The sequence below is a fragment of the Tasmannia lanceolata genome, unplaced genomic scaffold, assembly GCF_043159265.1.
Source record: "Tasmannia lanceolata isolate RefF3 unplaced genomic scaffold, GAP_Taslan_0.1 ptg000005l, whole genome shotgun sequence".
Classification (NCBI taxonomy): Eukaryota; Viridiplantae; Streptophyta; class Magnoliopsida; order Canellales; family Winteraceae; genus Tasmannia; species Tasmannia lanceolata.
The window spans coordinates 17,982,197-18,006,421 of record NW_027518682.1 but is presented as its reverse complement, the minus strand read 5'-3'; the positions used below and the strand labels follow the sequence as shown (position 1 = coordinate 18,006,421).

The 24,225-nt window shown below is 37.8% G+C and overlaps 2 protein-coding genes and 2 long non-coding RNA genes across 10 annotated transcripts; all 4 read left to right on the top strand.

The window, feature by feature from the left end:
• The first annotated feature begins 1,838 nt into the window (after positions 1-1,838).
• On the top strand, positions 1,839-3,535 carry LOC143876765 (uncharacterized). Its single transcript, XR_013250467.1, has 3 exons — positions 1,839-2,190; positions 2,864-2,935; positions 3,433-3,535. It is a non-coding gene; the product is annotated as an uncharacterized LOC143876765 (long non-coding RNA).
• A 2,394-nt stretch (positions 3,536-5,929) lies between these two features.
• LOC143877791 (uncharacterized) lies at positions 5,930-12,284 on the top strand. Of its 7 annotated transcripts, none has more exons than XR_013250784.1 (6): positions 5,930-6,187; positions 6,685-7,492; positions 8,837-9,303; positions 10,125-10,242; positions 10,887-10,987; positions 12,030-12,284. It is a non-coding gene; the product is annotated as an uncharacterized LOC143877791 (long non-coding RNA). The 7 variants fall into 7 exon arrangements; XR_013250780.1 differs by having other exon boundaries at positions 10,118-10,242; XR_013250782.1 differs by lacking the exon at positions 8,837-9,303 and adding an exon at positions 11,828-11,877 and having other exon boundaries at positions 5,940-6,187; positions 10,118-10,242.
• Positions 12,285-13,282: 998 nt separating this feature from the next.
• LOC143877790 (protein PLANT CADMIUM RESISTANCE 2-like) lies at positions 13,283-17,271 on the top strand. The gene is made up of 4 exons (XM_077380016.1): positions 13,283-13,679; positions 13,764-13,835; positions 13,931-14,143; positions 17,016-17,271. The coding sequence occupies exons 1-4, from the start codon at positions 13,457-13,459 to the stop codon at positions 17,093-17,095; spliced, it is 588 nt and encodes a 195-aa protein (XP_077236131.1). The 5' UTR covers positions 13,283-13,456; the 3' UTR covers positions 17,096-17,271.
• Positions 17,272-20,856: 3,585 nt separating this feature from the next.
• Positions 20,857-22,605, top strand: LOC143877787 (protein PLANT CADMIUM RESISTANCE 2-like). The gene is made up of 4 exons (XM_077380012.1): positions 20,857-21,151; positions 21,242-21,313; positions 22,015-22,227; positions 22,328-22,605. Exons 1-4 carry the CDS (start codon positions 20,929-20,931, stop codon positions 22,405-22,407), a joined length of 588 nt encoding a protein of 195 aa, XP_077236127.1. The 5' UTR covers positions 20,857-20,928; the 3' UTR covers positions 22,408-22,605.
• Positions 22,606-24,225: the final 1,620 nt, after the last annotated feature.

Here is a 24,225-nt window from a genome sequence, read left to right as displayed (position 1 = left end):
GGACTTCGTTTGGTAGCCTCTCTTTTCCGCGTTCTTTCCTTCATACATGGTATAGACACGACTTCATGATTGCGAGCTTCCCCATGTGCCATTAGTTTATAAAAGCTCACTTGATTGAAAGTGCTCCCCACGATACACCAAAAAATAGAGCTAAAAAAAGAAACGAGAACACGGTTATAATCCTTCTCTTACGCCCTGTCTGAATTGCAAATATTTTCTGGATTAGTCTGGAAAGGAAAAACATCTTCGACAAACCCTATGTAATTTTAATTTAGAGGGCCCTTCAATTTCGGCAATATCCCTCTAAATTAATCATAATCATATTATTTCTCTCTCAATGTGGAAGAGAATAAATTTCCCGATAAATTTTTTTCATAAGAAATGTTTTTCTTGCCATCCCAACAGGGCCTTAGGTCCTGTTTGAATTCACGAAAAATATTTCTTGATGAAAAAGTTTTCTTAGAAATATTTTTTTTTCCACTAGAAGTAAAACTTAGAACTTTGATGTTTCAACTCACTTTTTTTTCAATTTGAAATCAAGCAATGGAAAAGCATGAAATTTCAGAAAAGCCCCCCCCTCTCAACTTTTCCATATAATCCCTACAATACAAAGAATGTGTTGAGTTGAGTCTCTTGAATTCAACCCAATTAGGTTTGAAAAATGTGTGTGGCCTGACCCGCTATTTAGGTGAGTTCCACCCGATTTGGTTAAGCATGTTTTGACCCAGACACTTTGTATAAGGAGTTACGGCTGTTTGGATGAGTGGATTTTAGAATCTAGGTTTTAGTTTGAAAACAGTGCAAAATTCTGGATTTTACAATAGAAGTAGGTTGCAGATGCGGGAGAAGTAGGTTTCAGATGAAGGGATTAAGTAAGAAATCCAGAAGCTGGAAATCAGAATTTTGAGGAAATCCAAGATTCTAAAATCCACATATCCAAATGGCCCCTTAGGGCTTATAACGTATTCTAGGTTTCAGAAGGGGATTGAAGGATCAGAAAGGGTTTAAAAGGTGTATTAGGGTTTCTGGGTGATCGAGTTCGGTGAGAGATACCAGTTTTCTCTTATAATCTCTAGCTCATATAGTGGATTTTCTAGTCGCCTCTGCCGTGGATGCATGCTTTACGACTGAACCACATAAATCCTCATGTATTTGCTTATGTTTGGCTGTTTCATTTGACTTTTCCATTAAAATTGTAGGTTGCTACTGAGGGGATTTTCCGTAACAAAATGCCTAAATGAAATGGAATTGGAATATGAGTAGGTTGACTTTATGACCAACAACTTTTCAAATGATCTAAACCGTTTATCTATTACGGCTTGCTATGGCTGGGATTATGAACGGGTTCAAATATAAAACAAAAAAAAAAAGAAACTAAAACTAAAACTAAAATCTAAGATGTATCGATTCCTTAAAACCTTATATTAGTTTAATTTTCAATTAATTTTGACTTGGAGAAATGAAGCAACCCAAAAGAAATATTAAAAAATTATAAATAAATAAAGCTCCATTTCTCTGCACTAACTGCATTATTATTAAGCTATCAAAGAAGCCACAAGCTTGAAAAAGACTCTTCTTCATCGAACATACAGGCTGTTATTTGACTGAGAGAAGCATACCAGCACACATATTCAAAAATTCAACTCCATCCATCACAAAAAACTGCCACTTGTAGTGGATAGTTGTAAATTTACATTTTGTTCATTAATCAGAGTCAAAAGGATATCCACTGCCAAACAGAGCAGAACGTGCGTGCTGTGAAGTGAAGAAATCTAATATAAAATTTCACTTCCTTGAACAAGTTGAGAAAAAAAAAAATGGTCAATGAACTGAAGGGAAATGGATGAGCTAATTAATCTCTTCAAAACCAGTAAAGTGCAATCAATAGAGTCTCTTTTATTTAAAACCCAAAACCTGTTTGAATTCCCTAAGCATCTGGTTCTCTTGGTTTCTTTGTAGTATTCTCTTGTTTTCTCCATTCATCACTATTCACTACATCTCTGTTGTTTTAAAGGGATTTGGAGTGTATAGTTGAGTTACCAACGTATTCTAATAACGTCGAGATGTACGAGAAATCTGCCCCGCAAGCAGCTCAGTTTCCTTCTGTAATGACAAACCAGACTCTTAATGGAGGTGTTCCTGGGCCTTGGTCCTCTGGTTTATGTGATTGTTTTTCTGATCCTTCAACTTGTAAGCAACTTCCCGTAAAACGTTTTTGAATTTTCATTAATTCCTCCTATTTATGTTTAGGAAAATCCTATCGTAACAATCACTGTTGGTATTTTCTCCTAAGAATGTGGCCTGGATCCATGTTTGGGTCCGTTAAGCCCATGGGCCTGAGATTGCATGCTGAGCTCTGCACTTGTAGGAAAACCCCAATGTCTCGTTTTCACCATTTTATATGGTGCAGATTCTATGTAGTTAGACACATGAATAGTCAGGTCGTCAATCTAGTCAATCTAGACCGTCCATCCGATACACCCAATTGTCGTCTTGGGTGTATTGGATGATGATTATTTACATATAATTTTAAATGCCAATGGTTTTGAAGTTTAATGATGATTATTTACAGATAATCATATTTTTAAATATGATATATCTGTAAATAATGGTTATAATAATTTTAGAAAGGGAGATGATATTTTCACCCCCCTGCATTACGTGCACACCCCCTCATAACCTTATTCGATATGAAAAGTGGGCAATTTTATGTTATAAGGGGGTGTGCAAGTACTACAGGGGAGTGAAAATATCATCACCCTTTTAGAAATGGTTTAGTAGATGGGTTTGAAAAGGACCTTAATGTTCCATTTATTTACCGGTTGATCTCTGCTAATAATTTCATGATTTCTCTTTCCTCAAGGCTTCACTACCTGGTGTTGCCCCTGTATCACTTTCGGACAGATTGCTGAGATAGTCGACCGAGGAGCCATATGTAAGTAATTAAAGCAACTGCCTGATGACAATTATTTGAGATAATTTTTGCTGCTACTTTAAATTTTACCTAACGTTGGAAAAATCATTTTTAAAGTAAAAAAAAATTTTCAGGAACTTTTTGTGGTAGCTGAAAATGCATGGGTCATTCATTCTTAAGCTCTGTTCATTTTAGATTTTAAGAATTGATTTTGAGTCCAAAACTCATTACTGGGCACAAAATTAAGGCCCTGTTGGTTTTGGATTTTGAGAATTGATTTTAACTTCCAAAATTGATTATTAGACTCAATTAAGATCGATTTTGAGTCCGTAATCAGTTCTGGACTCAAAATTAAACTCAATTTTGAGTTTAATAATTGGTTTTGGACTCAAAGTCAATTCTCACAACTCGAAAATGAACAAAGCCAGAACAAACAGGCCTTAAATGCAAATTTAAGTCCAATAATCAGTTTTTACATGTGTGTTTCTAACAATATCTCGTTGTCTTTACACGTGTAGCATGTGCAATGGCCGGGGCCTTGTATTATGCGATGGCGTGCGTTGGTTGTGCTTGCCTGTACACGTTCGGTTATCGATCCAGGTTGAGGGCACTCTATTCACTAGAGGAATCACCATGTGCTGATTGCTTGGTGCACTGGTGTTGTATGAGCTGTGCTCTTTGTCAAGAGCATAGGGAGCTCAAGAACCGCGGCACCGATCCCTCCATAGGTATGATTTTGACCCATTTATCTTTTCAACTCCTTGAACAATATGTACATGTATGTAAACTCTCTGAAATGAACAATCAGTTTCACTTTTGTCTTCAATTACAGAACGGAGTTCCATTTTGGAAATGTTTTCCTAAGTAGGTTTTTCACCATAAGATGAAAAATCACCCAAATCATCTAACCCTAACATCCAATTTTGTATAAAGGTTTGTTGCCAAGTAGACTTCTAAGTTATAACCATCAGACGAAAAATCGTGCAAATCATGCCATCCTAACATCCAATAATGTGTAATTTTTGTCATTGAATACGACGCACGCATTAACTATATGTAGATTTTTACGTCTAGAATAAAAACCTTCATTATTGGTTAGATGATGCGCGTGATTTTTGAGCTATATATAGGAGATAGAATGTAAGGCATATATAGTGTGAAAGGTTGCATGGAGGAACTTCCAACTATCCTAAACTCGGCTATGGTATTTCTCATCATAACATTTCCTTAAGAATGCTTCTCTAAAATACACCGAGCCGCGCTCTTCTCTGAAATCCTTAAGAATGTTCATTTGATAAGCCTTGCTTTCGATCTCCTATAATCATCAAACTCTAACATTTAAGAATATGTATTGTTGGTCAATGAATTTGAATTGCTGCCCATTCGTCGATGTTGACCATCCGTGTTCAATAACAAAAAAAAAAATACATTAATAGATGTTAAGGTTGGATGATTTGCATGGCTTCTAAGCTTTTAATTACGTGCTGCTTTTGATTATGACACTCCTTGAACATGATATTGTTTTTAACTTGCATTGATAAAGGTTGGCAAGCCAATGCGGAAAGGATGAACACAGGATCCACCATGCCCCCTTCTGTTGCACCAGGCATGTACCGTTAGGAGGCGGCGTGCATTTGTGTCCCTCTTCCCATCATTTTCTTCTACTTTTGTTATTTTTTTATCAGTGTCCCGTAGTAGAGCTAGCCAGTAATTCGCTCTTAGCATATAGTGTTCTAAATAAAGGGCTGTATTGCCTTCGTGGTTCGTGTGAGTGAAATGAAAAGTGATTCAAATACAAATGAAGGCTATATGGAAAGATGTATACTAGTTTGTATTGTCTACTGACGAAACTTTTGATTGAAATTTTAGCCATGAGGTACTCAAATAGTAGCTTTGTTAGATTCCATTCTTTGAAAAAGGGCTCTAAAGAAGATATCCCATCAATCGGTAAAATTTCCTCTATGGACTAATGGCGAAAGAAGAAACTAGAGGCTTAATGCAATGATGGTGGCATTTTGGTTAAAAAATTTGGAAGATTCAAAAATAAGAATCTCCTTTTCTTTTTAAATTTCTTGTTTTTTTTATTGTCGCCTTCAAACTTAAATCCAAGACTATGTTGTGCTACTTAAGAGTATGTCTTAATTCCAATATGCAAAAAAGTTTAGTCCTACTTTAGAAAGTGGAAAAAAATTTTGCCTCCTTATAAAAGGTAGTGCGAGCCCATTTAAGGATAAAATAAGATAATCACGCACGAAAGTATCCCATGCCAGGCTAGGTCGTGGGCACGGGTGTGTGTTCCTGAAACGCACGTGATTGTGATGAAGTTAGCGTTTTTTACTCCAAAATGGATTTTTGTTTTCCGTCCTAAAGAGCTTGTTTACTGCTCAAAATGTTCTGTTAAATATTAAATGAAACATTTTATGTTTTGAACTGGCACCATTTAAGCAACCATTTGTTTCAAATGTCTTTTTACCGTTTTATTAACTTTGCGGTTCGTCTTCTTCAAGCATACACACATTAAGTTATGGTTGGATGAAGCAAGTTCTTCTTATGCATGCTATTGTTTATAAAGAGAAGATTTCCATCACCAAACATGGGAAAAACATTCTATTCTTCTTAAGTTTTTGCCATCATCCGTGATAAATACTGTTCTTAAGAAGAGTGACCAAATGGCACGAGTCATCCTTATTCCTTCTTCAACAACTTGAATGCCATATATATGCACACATAGATTTTATCTTCTCAAATACCGCGGAACAAATCAACCTGATATCTCAATATCTCATCAGTCCGTTCCGGTGCTCACTGGCGACGAGGAACCAAACATGCTTAAATGTTGGGTTTTTCTAGGGCAGTGATAAATCGACTCCGTATGTGTCTTTCTCTCTCCTCTGGGTTAGAGAGAGAAAGAGGAGAGAGATAGAAACATGGGGGTCGATTTGAGATACATGGGACTATGCGAGTCGATTTATCACTCCCCGTGTTTTTTCATAGAGAATAGGTTTTGGGCTAGCAACTAATCGTGTTAATACCTTGTCTTTTGTGAAAGTGTCACAAAATAAGAGCTCGCCTTTTGTTCCCGTTGTAATTAAAGAATCGATTTATACCCAGGATCGATTCTAAAAAAATCTTGTTGCTACATCACTAGTATTTTCACAATAAGAACCCTAGCTGTCTCTGACACGTCGGATATTTTTTCTCTCTTAATTCTTCATGCCTCTTCTTAAATCCATCTCGCTGTCTCGATATTCATCTTGAAAGACTGATTTGAAGGTAAATATCTCAAGATCTTAGAAAATGCGATCTCAAGATTCTTTTTTTTCTCTCTCTTTTTCCTCATCCATGAAGAAAATGCGATCTCTGTTCTTCCACATTCTTTTTTCCTTTTAAAATATCTTATTGCGACGATAAACCGACACGATCTAATGAATCGTTGGGTTTGAGATTTTCTTCTTATCTTCTCATTTGTTGCAGACTGTGCTCTAGTTTTGTCGAAATCTTTAGTAATTTTTGCAATCTTTTGGTATTTTAGGGCGTAGTTGATGAAGAAACTATCCTTGCTTATGTTAATGTTTTGTGTATGAGATAAAAGATCAGATGTGATGAATTTTGTTGGTTTAATCCTTCTGTAATTTTCATTTATTAGTTTATGATTGGTGACAATGAAGACTATTTGGATGAGGAATGTGAAATTTGCCATAATTTATTGTGTTGAAGGTTCATAAATCTATAGTGTTATTTTTCTGACTCCTGGAATAAAAATGCAACAGGCTTGCGATGATGTGGCCAACTTGTTTGACGGTACTCTTGAGATCCGTGTAGAACTCACCTTTAGGCTCCATTTGGATACCACATTCAAGGCATTTTTGGCAATTTTTCAAGCAAGAAAATGCACTTTTCTTCACCTTTATGGTGATTGGCTGCCGATGTAGCATCGAAATCCCTTTAGACTACCAAACAAGTCTCAGTGTAATAATTACATTTCTGGTGATGTGGCATCACAACCATTTCCTTATGAAATAACCCAAAATAAAAGAAATTTTTTAGGTAATCCTCTCTCTCGTTCTTTCTCTCTCTCTCTCCCTGATAACTTTGCATCCAAACTCTCCAGGGTTTTAAAATCCTGCCCCCCTCCATGGACTTTACTTGCCCAAAGAATGCTTAAGCATCCAAGTAAAGTCCCTGTTTGGATGCAAAGTTGAGAGAGAGAGAGAGAGAGAGAGAGAGAGAGAGAGAGAGAGAGAGAGAGAGAGAATTACCCATGAAATTTCTTCCTTTTTAGGTTATTTCATAAGGAAGGTTATGTGATGCCACGTCACTAGTTATGCAATTATTACAAATGTTTCTTGTCTGGTAGTTTTTAGGGATTTTGATGCTGCATTGGCAACCAAGCACCATAAAGTTGAAGAAAAGTGATTTTTTTGCTTTGGAATTGCCCGATGATGCCTTGCATGTGGCATCCAATCAGAGCCTAAAAGGTAGCAGTTAAGGGTTGGTGCCCAAGTCCTTATAAGCCCATCCACATCTATTCACTTCTCCGACATGGGATCTTTGCTTTTGTGTGGAACCCCCCAACAGGTACATTTGTGTCTGACCGAAACATGTATGCATCCATGGTGAACTTTGCTGTTAAGTGCCCACTGAAGAAGAAATGGAGCGATAGTTCTTCAGTTTTGTAATTCTTAATACCTACAAAATGTGCTTATATTTTCCTCATGGCTGTTGAAGATGCCAATGTCATTATGATGTAAATGATTGTATCTTTAAATCTTATAGTAGTGATGAATAATATTCATGTAATTACGATCTTGTTATGAATATGATGATAGTATGCAATTGCACCTCAACTTCTATGAGTGGCTGCTATTATTCTTGTGAAGCTCTGTGGTTTGTGATTGCTTTCCTAGCATGGCCTTTTCTAGTCCTTGTGAAGTCACATTCATTTCTGTGTTTTTGGTAGTAGGAATCTTTGAGCTGTAATTTTATTCAGATTGAGAGTATCGAACTTATTTGAGAACCTAACTGAAAATTTGGTGAAGGCCTTTTTTTTGTACTTTCCTTCACATTGTCAATCTTGGTGTTTGCAAACTTCAAAGCTATTGGACTATAATTTAATGCCCGGTGTGCCATATTCACAATCATTCATTCTTTTGAAGGAGTATTTATTTTACGATATGAGAAATTTTAATGAGCGGCCATTTTGCATGGAGAATGTTGGCAGATGCATTTGGTATACACAAAAACTGGTAGTAGGGTTCTCACGGTCGGTTATTCGTTGGACTTTGTGTGCGAAACAACATTTTCATCATTGGTTGGTTCTATCTCTAGAGGTCTTATTGCAGAGGGATCTCAATTTCTTGAATGCAGTTGTCAGTTTGTTGGAAGAGCTCTTGCGCATTAGCCTTGAATGCATATGATTGCAGTATCTTGCGGAATCAGAATTTTATAGTTATTTGTCGGCAGGCCACAGGTCATCAGTTTCCTTGTTTGTACTCAGGGCCATTTTTCACTAGATGAGGATCAGCTCGCTGTCATGCTGGTTTAATGCGGGGTTTTAGTCTGGCTACTGCTAGCTCTGTTGCTTCACCAGTTACACTCTCCTTATTTATGTTAAGTGGTTTCCTAGTTAGAGGTTGAAATGCTGTAATCATCTAAAGACTGACTAATCTATTTTCTGACAAAATGGATAAGAAGGGATGTACACAATTAACTAACTATAGTGGGCACCTGTTATTGTACTTAATGCTCTTGAATAAGGACCCTATACTGTAACTGAAAGAGTGTGCTTGGAGCATGCTCAATTTTTTGTATAATCTATTATTCTTTCTAGGCCTACAGTATAGAGTGTTGTAAATTTGCTGTTGGTGCATATACTCAAGATGTTAATTTATGCTCTTGGAACGTATGGTGGTGTCCATCTAGTGTGCGTTGAAGGCGCCCTTGGACTGAGCTTGAATACTTTGATTGATCTTATGCAAGCAAGGGCCAAGGCTCCGTTGGAAAGGGATGCTGCAAGAGAGAAGATTCAATTAGGAAGGGAGAAAGTTTGATAAGAAAGGGAGAATTCTCGGAAGGGAGGATGCACGAATAGAAAGGAAGAACGCTTGAGAAAAAAATGGAGAAGGCTCAAGCAATAAGGGAAGAGGTTCGATTAGATAGGAAGGAGGCTCGAATAGAAAGGGAGAAGCTTGAGAAGAAAGAGAAGGTAACCAGTCCAAACTACTTTGATTGCCACTTTAGATTGCCTTCTTGAGATGATGGGCAAGTGGACATCCCAGATGGTAGTGATTTGTATATGGATATTGTGGAGTTGCTCTAGGATCTACATGCAAGGCAGCATTTATCTTACTTCGCCCTGTGCTGCGTGGAAAATGGGTTGATGATCAAAGGTTAGCCCATTTCTTTTCAGATCATTATGGTGCCTCTCTTTAGTAATCGGGCTTCTTTGATTTTCAATTTTTCCGTTCAATACCATATTGTAGGCCTACTTAGCTCAACTATTGATTAACTGCTTTTTTTGTAAGACGGTGAATCTATGGATGGATGTCTTGGTTACTTCGCCTGTTATTTTATTATAAAAATGAATTTGTTTGTCTGCATTATGAATGTTTTTTTGAATCTATGGAAGCATGAGGTTGCCAAAAGTGATTTTTGAAGTTTTTGGAAGAAACCCTTCGGTTGCCATAAAGCCATAACCAACATGGCAGCCAATCTGTACAATTCGGATCCTAATGGAACTGAAAGAAACAATAGTGGAGTAATTGCAGTTCCCTTCGACTCCTCCATTAGCACTAAGGAAATGATAAATAAGAGATTCCTGTTTTGGCAGAGCATGATATTTCAAGTATCTGCTTGATGCAAAATCAGATAGGGGGAAAAGAAAAGGGGTCAAATGTTTTCTAAATGAAAAATCTGCTGTTTCCATCCTGTGGGTAGTGGATTTTGAAGAATATGCATTGAAAGAGGTATGCTTTATATTATTTCCCCCCATGTCTTCTTTAGATGGTGTGGAACCTGTATATTTTGTATATTTGTCTCTCTGCTTGTTCTGTGTATTTGAACGCCCTTTTCTTTTCCTTACTTACTCTTTATGTGATGGTTATGGTCGTCAGGTTGATACATATCTTCACATACAATTAGGCACCCTAGTATTTGCATTGATAGTTATCTTCATTTCCAGTGCTTTAATTCTATGCTTTAAAGGTGGCAGTGCCTGGCGAGAAAGGAACATGAGCAAGGAGGCCTTCAGGCCATTGTCAAAAGAAAAAAGAAACTGTTGATGAGGAAAAACCAATGAACATTTTCATAAGCTTTCCAGACTTGTGATGGTAATTGTTTACTTTTCCGTAGCCATTCTTTTTCCGATTGCCACTCTAGAATCATAATTTTTAAAAGGTGGAGATTAATTGTGTGCCTTCAAATTGCCGCGCACGCACCACATATACACCCACAGATATGACGCACCACATATACACCCACAGATATGCCTATTGTTACACACAACCTTTCAAATTTAAAATTGCAAATGGTCAGCTTTGAAAAGTTTTTGGTTATTGATGTTTATTGCCCTTTTATTTCTGACATAATGTATAACATATTGGGTTTTGGAGGGAAATCTTCCATACTTTAGGCTTTAAATTAATTAAAAGGCAAGTCATTTATTTCCTTTAGTTGTGTTGCTGGTCATTTTTTGTTTCTTCCATCAAATTCCTGCAACAACTGAACCTTTCGCAGTTACTCTCACAGGCTGCAGTTTTCATTTTGTTAGCTCATTTGATTTTCATCAACAATGTTGGCCCTGCTAATCTGCGCACGGCTATGTCCATTTTTTATTGAAAAGATGGTGCTACATTGTCACTAAGTATTCCTTAAAAATGCAAACATGCATTCATAACCTTTAATTGTAAAAATGATTATAACATCTCTCTTAATCTTTCTGTAATTTTCTTTGGGTCTCTTTTCGCATCATCAGTTGAATTCAGATTGGTTGTATGTTCTTGCGGATTCGCATATCCTCTTTGCTGGAGGTCCATCTGTGACATGCCCATACTGTGGGAAAAGCTCAATTAGGAGGTATTGTTTGTCAAATGTTCCCTTCGCTTACTTAAATGATTCATTGCACTTGTCTTCCCCACAAGTCTTATATTAAAATGAAATTCTAGGTCACTGGAACCAGTCACAAAAATCTCTGACTTTTTCGAAAATATTGCCATATTTTTTTATAAAATAACTTTCTCTTGAAATTCTCCCGAGATTTTAAAAAATCATAGGGATATCTTCACACTTTATTTTTACCATGAAAATATCGTGATAAATTCACGGTATTATTTGTTTTTATAATGGCATTCACGATATTATTTGTAGTCCTAATTTTGCTCGTAAATATTATATATTTTGCTCTTAAATTATTTGTTGTCCTAAGTTATGGGTTTGGTTTGAAAGTGTAGTTAGAAAAGGCATTATTCTTTTTGCGTATGTAAACCCATCTTAAATAAGAGTTTAAAATTTAAAAACCCATCTTAAGTTTTCAGAAGAAACTTATGTGGATCTTTTTCTAAAAACTTAACATTAAGTGTACGTGAATAAAACATGTGAAACTTTACATCCCTAAAACTTGTAATCCTAATCAGTCGCTAGTCTTCTTTATGAGTAATTCTTGCCTATGTTAACCCTTCCTTCCTTTCCTAACCTAATATAACCCTACTTCTTATTTGGTTCCAATGAGGTTTATTAAATGCTTCATATTGACTTTAAATGACCTTTCTTGCATGTTTCATCTTTACTCTTTTTAGAATTTTTTTAGAAAATTTCGCTTCCTGCTTTTTCTCTTTTTGAAACCTCATGCTTCCTGCTTTGCTTCCTGCACTCTCTTCCCCCTCGCTTCTCACTAGCTTCTATGCTCCTGATTGACAGTCAGGTTTCTCTCATAAGGAAAATGGGGTCATACTCCTCCCCTCTTCAGTGTATGCATTTCTTTATACAGACTGCTTGTATTGATTGGCTGTTGATGATTTTTTTTTTACTTCATTTTTTGAATGGATTTTTTTTTTCTATTTTACTTCTGAATTATCCAACAATTGTCTGACTACATTCAATTGGCAAGCATGAAATGCAGGATCTACATGTAGCTGGAACTCTTCCTCAGATGGCTTCTTTATCTGAGTCTTACATGCAGATATGAGCAGCAATACTAACAACTATTCGAGTTAAGAAAGATGTACAATATTTATATTCAAGTTTGTACAGGCCTTACTGCATAGGAAGGCTCTTAATTTCCTTTGGACTAAACGATGCTTGATCTTGTTGGGGTTCTTCTTGCATTATTTGTCTTTACTACTATAATTGAGCAATGAATCTTCTGGTTTGCTCACGCATTATTTGTCTGCTTGTTTGCTCAAGCATGTTTTCTATTGGATGTTGTTGATACTTGATAGCTTGGAAGAATGTAAATGCTTCTAACACTGAATAGGAAAAGAGTGCCCTCATCAAATATGAGGGTGTGACTAATTTTCTTATTGCTGATTTCCAATGGAAAGGGGAAGCGAAGGAACCCCTTGGGTTGTGTTCAGTTGTGGCGACATTGCCTTGCAATGGCATCCTTCACGTTGTTATTCTTCTAAATAATTTTCCATGAAAATAGAATCAATATCAACCAAACAAATATAGTTTAAAATTCCAAACAATTGAAGGATTGTAAACATGACATTAAAAAAAGGCTACTGATATTGGCACTACCCTGTTTTTAATAACTGCACTGACTCTTTTCTTTTTAATTAGCTGCTGAGAGCTTTTCGGCAATTGTAGTAACATTTGACAGCTGTCTATAATAAAGGACAAGATGTGTTAGTGCAATTGTCAAAACATGGCAGTGCCAGTATCAGTAGCCTAAAAAAAGAATAATGATAGGAAAATTCTTTTAATGGTATTTGACGAATGGGGTGCTCTTTGCCCCTTATTTTGCAAGGGCGCCTTTGAATCTAGCATTCCTTATAAAAGAATTTTCAGGGAAAAAAAAAATTAGAAGAAACTATTAAAATAAAACTTCCAATAGAGAAACAAATTCTTAATAAAAGAAGTCCTACGAGCTATTAGCCATTTAGCCTATAAAAACTGATTCTAAATTAGAAATAAAAGAAAACGTGAAACTTGATGACCAAGAAGTCTTGGGCGACTCCAATTTGAACTTAAATAATCAGTTTTGGACTCCAAATCAACTCTCAAAATCCAAATTAAGGCCTCAGTTTAAATAGTCTTTTGTGTATTCTATAGGTTGTTTCACCCACTTAATCGACCTCCTTAGGACTAAAGCCAAATCAACATTAAAAAATTAAACATGTCTATCCTCGATTGCAATTCGACTGAAGCATTTTCCACGCGGATTCCACCTAGGCGGCTCTTGACCAGAAAATAACACCCCAAACCCCAATCTTACTCCATTACAAACCTCCTTTCTTATTCTTCTATTCCCCACCAATCTCCCCTTCTTCTCTCTCTCTCTCTCTCTCTCTCTCTCTCTCTCTCTCTCTCTCTCTCTCTCTAACCATGTATTCCTCTAAGCCAGATGACTATCAGAAATACTCATCACCTATGTTTCCTCCACAGCCTCCGAACCAATTTGATATCCCTCCTTTGGCTACCGGTATTCCGGTGACTTCGACAAACCAAATATACTCTACCACCCCTCCTACTGCCCTGCAAATTGAATCCGGACCTCCGGTACCTTGGTCCACTGGCCTTTGTGATTGCTTTGACGATGTCCCCAACTGTAAGTAGTCCTCTTTTTCCACAAGTTCTAGTCTGAATTTTCACTTGGGTAAGTTCCAAATCATCCTAACATACACTTTTACAGGTTGCTTAACATGTTGGTGCCCGTGCATTACGTTCGGTCAGATCGCAGAGATCATCGACAGAGGATCGACTTGTAAGTCTCTCTAGAGAAGGGAATTTGATCTTGGTTCAAGTGAATTAGGAGCTTGAGATTGATTTCTAATATGTAACTGGCATGTGTATATGCAGCTTGTGCAACGAGTGGTGCAATCTATGCACTTATACTGTGTGTAACTGGTTGTCCTTGCTTCTTTTCATGCTTCCATCGGTCAAAATTGAGGAGGCAGTACACCTTGCAAGAGGATCCATGCAATGATTGCCTAGTTCATTGTTCTTCTGAGTTATGTGCTCTATGTCAAGAGTACAGAGAGCTCAAATTCCGTGGGTTCGACATGTCCATAGGTGATCTTTACTCTCTTGCCCTCCCTTTCTTTCATGTTCATATTCATTACGTAGTAAGGATCATGGTTTTAAATTTCGGCCGAAATCGATTTCCATCGGGACTGAAACCGAAATTTCCCAAAATTTGGAATTTCGCAAAATACCAAATTTCGGTAATTTCGGCCGAAATTTAGAGAAAATGTATATATATATATATATATATATATATATATATATATAGAGGAAACTGTTGGTGAGCTCACCAAACTTATGGTGAGCTAGCTTGCCCAATCACATGCGGGCCCACTTTGTTAGGATGATCCAAACCATTCATTTGAAAGTCCCTTATATTGATGTGTCTGTCCATTTTTGTCCTCCACAAATGGAGGGGTTAGGATGATCCTATGGAGCTGATTTTTTGTACACACCCTATCTATGATAAGGCCTTGCAAATGAATGGTTTGGATCACTCCCCAAAATGTGGGACCCATGTGATTGGGCAAGCTAGCTCACCATAAGTTTGGTTAAGCTCACCAACAGTTTCCTCATATATATATATATATATATATATATATATATATATATATATATATATATATAAAGATTACAAGAAATTAATTAAATAATATTTTTTAACTATTACCAATCCGAAATTTCGGATTTCGGTGGGGTCCGAAATAGGTACCAAAACCGAAATTTAAAACCTTGATAAGGATCATGGTTTCAAATTTTGGTAATTTCAGCTGAAATTTCAGGATAATATTAAATAATTATAAAAAATACAAGATTTTTGAGTGAAATACTCCGAAATTTCTGCCAAAATAAACTACCGTTTTGGGTATTACCAATTTCGGTTTCGGTCTCCTCTGAAACCCGACGAAATTTAAAAACATGGTAAGGATGAAATGTGGATTACTAGTTTTTATCACCCCGAATTTATCTAGGAACCCGGGTGCAGCCAAAATTTTATTGATGGAAGAAAGTTATCACTCTTCCTCCGAATCTTCACCTCATCTTCCATGCTTGTCTTGACATCTTCTTCTCCTAATCTCCCAGCTAAGTTCAACCAATGAATCAGAGCAGGAAGGATAGATATTCACTCGTTGATGTGAACCTTTTGTTTGCCCAGTCAGTGTTAGGATTGCAAGACTTTTTGTCCATCTGTTGTGGGGCCCACCTAATGCGTACAGACTTGGATTATGTTAAAAAAAAAAAGTGACAGTTTGAAAACCTCTGTAAATCGAAGGATTAGGATAATCGAATTTAAAAGATTTTCGGAGCAAGATTTATGTATTGGGGGGCCACAAAAAAATGTTTATCACACAAACAGGTGGGCCCGTTGTGCTTATTTTACCTATATTCACTGAAATAGGGATTTGTCAGTGAAGACCAGATCTTTATAACATACGTTTCCTTCTTTTTTTCCCTTGGAAAATTTCCAAAGAAAATTTTTTCCTAGTGGAAATTTTTATTGGAGCTTATTACATAGAAAATTAGTTTTTCAGCATTTTGTAGCCCTTGGAAATTATTTGCCAAAAATAAAAAAATTTCCCAATTCCCAAGGAAAATGGAAAACTATAAGGAGCCGTTTGGATACGCTGAATTTAGAATCTTGGATTTCCTCAAAATTGTAGATGGGAGACAAGAGAAGAAAAAGACCGGTCGTTGTTTTCTGATTTCTGGCCCTTCTTTCCGACAACAAGAGAGCAGCGATCGTCCCATGTTTCCAGGTTTTAGAAATCTCAAGATGGGGGAGAAATTTCTAAACCTGGATTTCTTACTTAAAATCCAAGAGATGCTGTCGGGACAACATACAACAGCTTGAATATGAACCCTCTGTTATACTGTTTTCAAACTAAAACCTGGATCCTAAAATCCGCATATCCAAATGGCCCTTTGGATGCGAGGATTTTAGAATCTTGGATTTCGGGAAGAAGGGAAGAAGGAGACCGCCCCATCGTTTTTTGATTTCTCATCCTTCTTTTCATCGAGCGAGAGAGTAGGAGATTGTCCTAAATTCAAGTTTTAGAAATCTAAAGATGGGGGAGAGATTTCTAAAACCTGGATTCTAAAATCCATGTATCCAAACAGCCCCAAATTGGCTAATTCTACCTCATGCATCATATTTGATGCAGTGGGGCAACCGTTTTACAAGCCGTGTATGGCGCATGTTTTAATGGGGTCCATACTGTACGCATTAGGTGGGCCCCACAACAGATGGGCAAAAAAGTCTTGCAATCCTAACACTGACTGGGCAAACAAAAGGTTCACATCAACGAATGAATATCTATCCTTTCTGCTCTGATTGATTGGATGAACTTGGCTGGGAGATTAGGAGAAGAAGATGTCAAGACAAGCATGGAAGAGAGCTGAAGATTAGGAGGAAGAGTGATAACTTTGTTTGGTTGCACGAGAAGATTAGAGAAAAATGGTCTAACGTTTTACACCCTTCAACTCTCTCTCTCCCTCTCTCCCTCCCTCCAACGCCTTTTCACATTTCTCATAAGCAAATGTTTTCAAATTTATAACTTTCTAAGAAGTGTAGAAAGTTAAAACAAATTGCTACGCCAAATGCCCATGTATTGATGGAGCGTGTTATGCCAAGCCCATCAATTGTGTACATCGATTTTATAATGCAAGATTGTAAATTCTTGGCTCTTGCGAGCTAAAACCTAAATTTTATCTGCTAAAATTTGGATTCTATTAGCTAAAACTCTGATTTTACAATTCGGGAAATCTACAGTCCAGGTTTTAGCTTATAACAACCATGTTTCACTTGTAAAATCCTTAATCCGAACGGCCCTGTAAAATCAAAACATTCTTTTGCTTCTTTTATTACAGTAATTGTATTGACCGGGTGATCTTCTTTGGATGACGGTTTTGGAATTTGTAGGGTGGCAGGGCAATTTGGAAAAGCAGACTCGTGGAGTGACCACCTTGCCACCGACTGTGGAAGGAGGCATGAGCCGTTAAAGTTTCGATTATCTCACCATTGCTTTGGATTGGTATATGTTAGTGTCTATTGGATGAGGATGAGGATGATGATGATGATGATGTAAACATATTTTGATGTTTGTGTAGCTTGTGATCACTATGTAGTATATTAAAGACGGCCGATAATATAATCAATGGTTCTGATATCACGTACATACCATTCTGTATGACTCAAAAATTGCGTTGCACCATGTATGGTTTGAGTAACTTTATACATGGTCTTTTTAACCATTGATGGATTGACACTACCATGTTTTGATAATTGCACAGAGTCATCATGTCTTTTATTTATTTAATCAGCTGTCAATTATAATTCCCAAATATTCTCATCATGCAATTAAGAAAGGAAAGGTGACTTTGTGCAGTTATCAAAGCAGGGTAGTGCCAATATCGGTCGCCCAGAATTTTTTATGATATAGGAGCTTGTATTTCTAAGCAACATGGACTACAATACTGATTTGCCGAGGTTCCTTATCCTCTGATCTTCTGAGGTTTCAAACACACTTTATTTAACCTTATATGGTGCAAGCCCAATGTAGCCCTTTCATTTTCAAAAATCACTGTACGGTTCACATCCTAAGATGATCCAAACCGTCCATTTGATGGGCCACGACGTAAATACATTCCACCCCCAAAATTGTTTCCATAGGATGATCCCAACCCTCCGATCTATAGAAGTTTCCATAATATGCAGTCCCTCTATAGATCATAGGGCTAGCATCATCCTATGGAAATGAATTATTGGGCATACCCTATTTGCGTTATGGCCAATCAAATGGACGGTTTGGATCATCCTAGTAGCCGTACAATAATACTTTTTGAAAAATATAGGACTATAGGAGCTTACTTCATTTTACACCAAATATGTGAGAGGATTTTTAGAGCACCACCGACCACTAACAAATGAACAAGGTAGATCATCTAAATAGGTGAGCCCACTTTACATTTTCGTGGGTGCATATTTACACTATTTGACACACCCACATAAGGGTGTCAATTTTGGCTCGGGCTCGGAAGCTCGCTCGAGCTCGGCTCAAAAAAAGCTCGGCTCGAATCCTTAACGAGCCGAGCCGAGCCCGAGTTAGGCCAGGCTCGGCTTGTTAAGAAAACCCACTTTCGTATAAAAGAATAGTCCTAAATATAATACATAATACAGTAGGCTGTCCCAAGAAAAAAATAAGGGAAACAGCTGTAGGCATAAAGATTTCATCATGAGGTTGGTGTTGTCATGTCAACATCATCTGCAAAAACGTACTGAGGGCAGTTGCGTATCAAACGGGTGAAAATAATTTTTTCCCGTAATTGTCATAACTTTTTACCTTTTGTTGGTATTTTTTTCTTAATTGTCATCACTTTCTACCTTTTGTTGGTAATTTTTCATTTTAAACTTTATAAATTCAGCTATTTTACTTTTTGTTGATAATGATTACTTTTTTTTTTCTTATTTGCTTTTGCTAGCCACCTTTGCCATTGCCATGTGCGAAACTTTATAACCCAAGCTCGATAAGGCTCGCGAGCCTGGCCGAGCCTGACCGAGCCGAGCCGAGCCGAGCTCGAGCCCGAGCCGAGCCTTTGAGCTTAACGAGCCGAGCCGAGCCTGGCCAAGTTCGGCTCGGCTCGGCTCGTTTACACCCCTACACCCACATCATATAAAAAAACTCGTACAACTAAACAAGACCATTTGTATGGCGATCAAAATATCACATTTGGTAGAACCCAGCATCGATATGCCGTGAATTTGAATACGATTGACTCATCTCGATTGGGAATACATGCACGTTGATCAATATAAAGGATCGGGTGGGCCCTAATGATGGCGAAATCCGCTCTACACGATCCAGTAACGATAGAGTTATTCCTGCAAGCAACTTGCACTCACAGAAAGATATTAGTAGTATCGGAAGTATGATACTTCAATGTTTAAGCTAGAAATCAGAATCACAGGGGAATTGAAGGGAAGGAGACATGATTCAGGAGCATTACCAACGAAGAAGGGTAGATGATTGTGACTGAACCTGGTCTTCCCAAGCTACCTACGTACTCTTTTATTGAGGATCAAGTCTAACGTAGTTCCATTATGAAGGTGAGGGTCTCCTTTTATAGAGAATAGAGTCCACGATAGTTAGAATCTTACTGTTTTTAAGAGTCTTTCCTGATTGGTTGACTTCCCCGGAAGATAAGTTTATATCTATTTTTGATAAATATCTTATTTCCTTGTACAATTAAGTTACTAACAATAAGTCTCCTTAGTTCGGAAAATCACCGTCTTAGAGCATATTGTCTCTTTGAGAGACGGTTTTCTGATTATGAACGTTGCTATTTATAAGGAGAGAGTAATATTTCATTCCCTTATCCCGTAGGTGGGTTTCTAATTAGTCGGAAGTGCCACGTGTCGTTTATCAACGTTTAGTGCCAATTTTACCCCCAACACGCCACAACAAAAGATGGACAAACTATAGCTCGCCCATAACCAGCAGAGATGCATCGGTATTGCGTTGAAGATTTACCCAAAAAATAAGCGGACTTTTGTCACTTGGGAGGAGAGGAACCATGATTTTACCCGCTAGTAGTAAGCCCACATCTTGCCGCACATCTCGTCTTTTTTTTGTTCACGTGAAGGAAAAAAGTCATATTTTTGGAACAAGAAAAATTATATGTTGAAATTTGAACAAGGAAAAAGTCACAATGGAATAAAGGGCGCCATTCCAAAAATCATATTCAAGGTGCCCCTATTGGTTGATTTCTGCAAAGTAAACACAGTTTCTACTTTTTAAGGGCCCATCCACTTTTTTCAGTGCCACCCTCCGAAGAAATCAACCAATAGAGGCCCCTTGAACCTGAATTTTGCAAGGGCTCCCTTCATTCTATCATTCCTCGATGTATTATTTATAATTTTCCCAAAAGTGGATTTTAAAACACGAGGGGAAGCAAAATAGGATTTCGTTTGGAAAGTAAAGAGGAAACCCTACGTTGTGCTACATGCGTGTAAAGACAAGCTCGGACCCCAAGAAATGCAGCCAAAAAAAAAAAAGAAGTTGGAAATGACCAAATCCTGGGTCAAATTAATTTTCATCTTTAAAAACTGGAAGAAAGAAATCCCGTTCAAAATATTTTAAAATAGGGCAGTGATAAATTCACCCCCTTCTATGATGAATTTACCCCTTTTTTTTCAAACTGGACTGTACAGCTCAAACCATAGGATGATCCAAACCGTACATTTGATGGGCCACAACGTAAATAGGTTGTACTCCAAAAATCATTTCCATAGGATGATCCTAGCCCTCTGATCTATAGAGGAACTACTTATTATGAAAAACTTTATAGATCGGACGGTTGGGATCATCCTATAAAAATGATTTTTGGGGCACAACCTATTTACGCTGTGGCCCGTCAAATGGACGGTTTGGATCGTCCTATAGTGTGGGCTGTACAGACCATTTTGAAAAAGGGGTGGATTCATCATAGAAAGGGGTCAATTTATGACTGCCCTTAAAATATATCGTTCTTTGCCGATGGCTATGTCACGCAAATATATGCCCAGTCAACGTAAAAAAAGAACACCCGACAACCAAAGCAAAGCAAATCATCAACTGCCACGTGGAACTACGATGTTCACCATAGTCCATCTGAAACAGTCTCACCGTGTATCGGCAGTTACCAAGAAACCACTTACAGAGGCGTCTCTTGACCAAAAAAACACCCCCATTACACTCCTCTCTCTATATAACACCCCTTCCCCTTCTTTCTTCTTGTATTCTAAATCTCTCTCTTTATAATCTCTCTAATCTCTCTCTCTCTCTCTCTGTTCAACCATGTATCCCTCTAACACAGATGACTATCAGAAATACTCATCATCTGCAATGCCATCGGCACCACCGAGTAAATTCGAACCCCCGCTAATGGCGACGGGCATTCCAGTGGGTTCGACAAACCAATTCTACTCTAACAATGGTCCTACTCCCATGACTATTCAATCCCGAACTCCACAACCTTGGTCCACTGGCCTCTTTGGCTGCTTTGAAGATGTCCCCAACTGTAAGTATACCACATTTCCCATGAGTTTCTATTCCCAATTTTCAGTTGGGTGAGTTCCAAATCATCTCAATTTAACATGCTCTTTTACAGGTTGCATAACATGTTGCTGCCCTTGCATTACGTTCGGTCAGATGGCGGAGATTATTGACAGAGGATCTAATTGTAAGTCTCACTACCCGAAAATTTGATTTTGGGTCAAGAAGTAATGTGAAACAATTGATTACTCCAAAAGCTTAAGTTGTTGGAGTTGGTGTTACCTTACCTATCTAATCATTTATTCTTCAACACTCCATGCATGTGTGACCCCTCGTTTTTTGGGTTGACCATACACATGGATTTTTAATATCAAGGAGTTGATGGGTTTGTGTTAGATAATAATAAGATCTAGAGATCATCTTAATCCAAATCAAAACCTCCTTTGGGTTGACCCCACACGTTAGGGGGAGTGTTAAAGTATATAAGAATAAATAAAGCCTTCTCCAACAGCTTAAGCTTCTGTAGTTATTGGCAGTTTTACATGGAATCAGAGCAAAAGGTTATGGGTTCAAGCCTCTTTGATAGCAAAAGTCCACATGCAATGCCAAGCCCAAAAGAGGGGTCACATGTGCCACGTGTAGGCCAACCCTAAAAAGAGGGGCCACACCTGAGGGGGAGTGTTAAAGTGTAAAAGATTTAATGACACCTTCTCCAACAGCTTAAGCTTTTGAAGTTACTAGTTGTTTCACATTTTGAACCCTTTTAAACAACCAACCACGACAAAAGCTTAAGCTGTTAGAGTTATGTTATTTAATCATTTGTACTTCAACAGAGTAAATTAAGAGTTTGGGGTCGATTTCTCACTAGTGATTGGCATGTTTATGCAGCTTGTGTAATGAGTGGGGCGATCTATGCCCTTATAATGGCTCTAACGGGTTGTGCTTGCTTATATTCATGTTTCTATCGATCCAAACTGAGGAGCCAGTACACCTTACCAGAGGATCCATGCACTGATTGCCTCGTTCATTGTTGTTGCGAGTCATGTGCTCTATGTCAAGAGTACAGAGAGCTCAAATTCCGCGGGTTTGACATGTCTATAGGTATGCTTCTCTCGTGCTATCCCCCCTTTCTATCATTTTCATAACTTCATATGTATCCTTTACAGAATGATGAAATATTGATTACTGGTTACTTTTGTAGGGTGGGATGGCAATATGGAAAAACGAACTCCTGGGGTTACCAATTTGCCTCCGGTTGTGCAAGGAGGCATGAGCCGTTAAAGAGTCGAGGATCGATCTTCTCATCACTTTGGATTGACATTTTGTTACTGTTTGTGTTATGTATGTGTGTAGTCTGTGATCATTATGTTATATTTTAGAGGTAGGAGTGATTTTTTACACTGCGCACTCTGTGATGTGCATTACAATTTGTAGTGAAAGACAACAGCAAATAAAATCAAATTTGATTGACTTACAATTCTAAAAAGAAAGTGAGCCTTCCTAAAATGATATAAATTGTGCCCATTTCTAGCTTGTTTGTGTAATCAGAGCCATTGATCAGAATGGCGACTATAAACACCTTGATCGGATGATCCTAGGCCCTTTGATCCATCGAGCCTCGATGGAGACACTTGATCCTAGGCCTTGGAATGTCCGTTCAAGATGGAATCAAGATCATGTGGGTCACATCTTTGAAAAAACCTCGACGGAGACACTTGATCAGATGATCCTACACCCTCTATGTGATGTGCATTGCTATTTTTTTAGTGAAAGAAACAGCAAATGAAATGAAATTCGATTGACTTCAAATTCTGAAAAGAAAGTGAGCCTTCCTAAAATGACAGATATTGAGGCCACTTCTACCTCTTTAGCATAATCAGATCTGTTGATCTAGAGCGGCAACAATAAACACCTTGATTGGATGATCCTAGGCCCTTGGTTCATAAAGCCACGATCGAGACTCTTCTTCGTTCTACCAAGTGACAGTAATGTGATGCTTTTTGCAGTCACTTATGATATGTGTGGAATGTCCATTCAAGATGTAACCAAGATCGTGCGGGCCACATCTTTGAAACAACCAATTACTCCAAAAGCTTAAGCTGTTAATGTTTTTATTTAATCATATATACTTTCCCCTAGAGTTGGTGTTATTTAATCATTTGAACTTTCACAACATCATGATGCATCACCCCATCAAAACATGACATCTAAAATGTTGGTCTCCACCCATACTATGCGTGCTTTTGTTAGCAGCAAAGTTTAATAGTGTCTACCTTCATCAGTTATGAAACTGAATAGCCCAACCCATCAAAACATGAGAAGTAAAATGGTGGATCCCACCCCAAAGGTGTAAAAATGGTGGGGCACAGCCCATCAAGAAATTAGTTGTAAAATAGTGGCCCTAATCGCGTGCTATGCATCGATGTAAAATGTTGGGCCACACCCCATTAAAACATGTGCTATACACGGCTTGTAAAACAATTGCCCCACTGCATCAAATATGATGCATGAGGTAGAATTAGCCAATTAGGGGCTGTTTGAATACATGGATTTTAGAATCCAGGTTTTAGTTTGAAAGTGGCGTAAAATTCTGGATTTTACAATCCATTATCCTGGAGTTTAAGTAAGAAATCTAGGTTTTATAAATCTCCCCCCATCTTTAGATTTCTAGAACTTTAATTTAGGACAATCTCCTACTCTTTCGCTAGATGAAAAGAAGGATGAGAAATCAAAAAACGACAGGGCGGTCTCCTTCTTCCCTTCTTCCCTTGTATGCCACCCAGGATTTTAAGGAAATCCAAGATTCTAAAATCTGCGTATCCAAAGGACCGTTTGGATATGCGGATTTTAAAATCCAGGTTTTAGTTTCAAAACAATGTAAAAGAGGGTTCATAATCAAGCTATTGTATGCTGTCCTGATAGCCTTTCTTGGATTTTAAGTAAGCTAGAAGTCCAGGTTTTAGAAATTTCTCCCCCATCCTGAGATTTGTAAAACCTAGAAACATGAGACGATCGCTTCTCTCTTGTTGTCGGAAAGAATGGCCAGAAATCAGAAAACAACGGCCGGTCTCTTTCTTCTCTTGTCTCCCATCTACAATT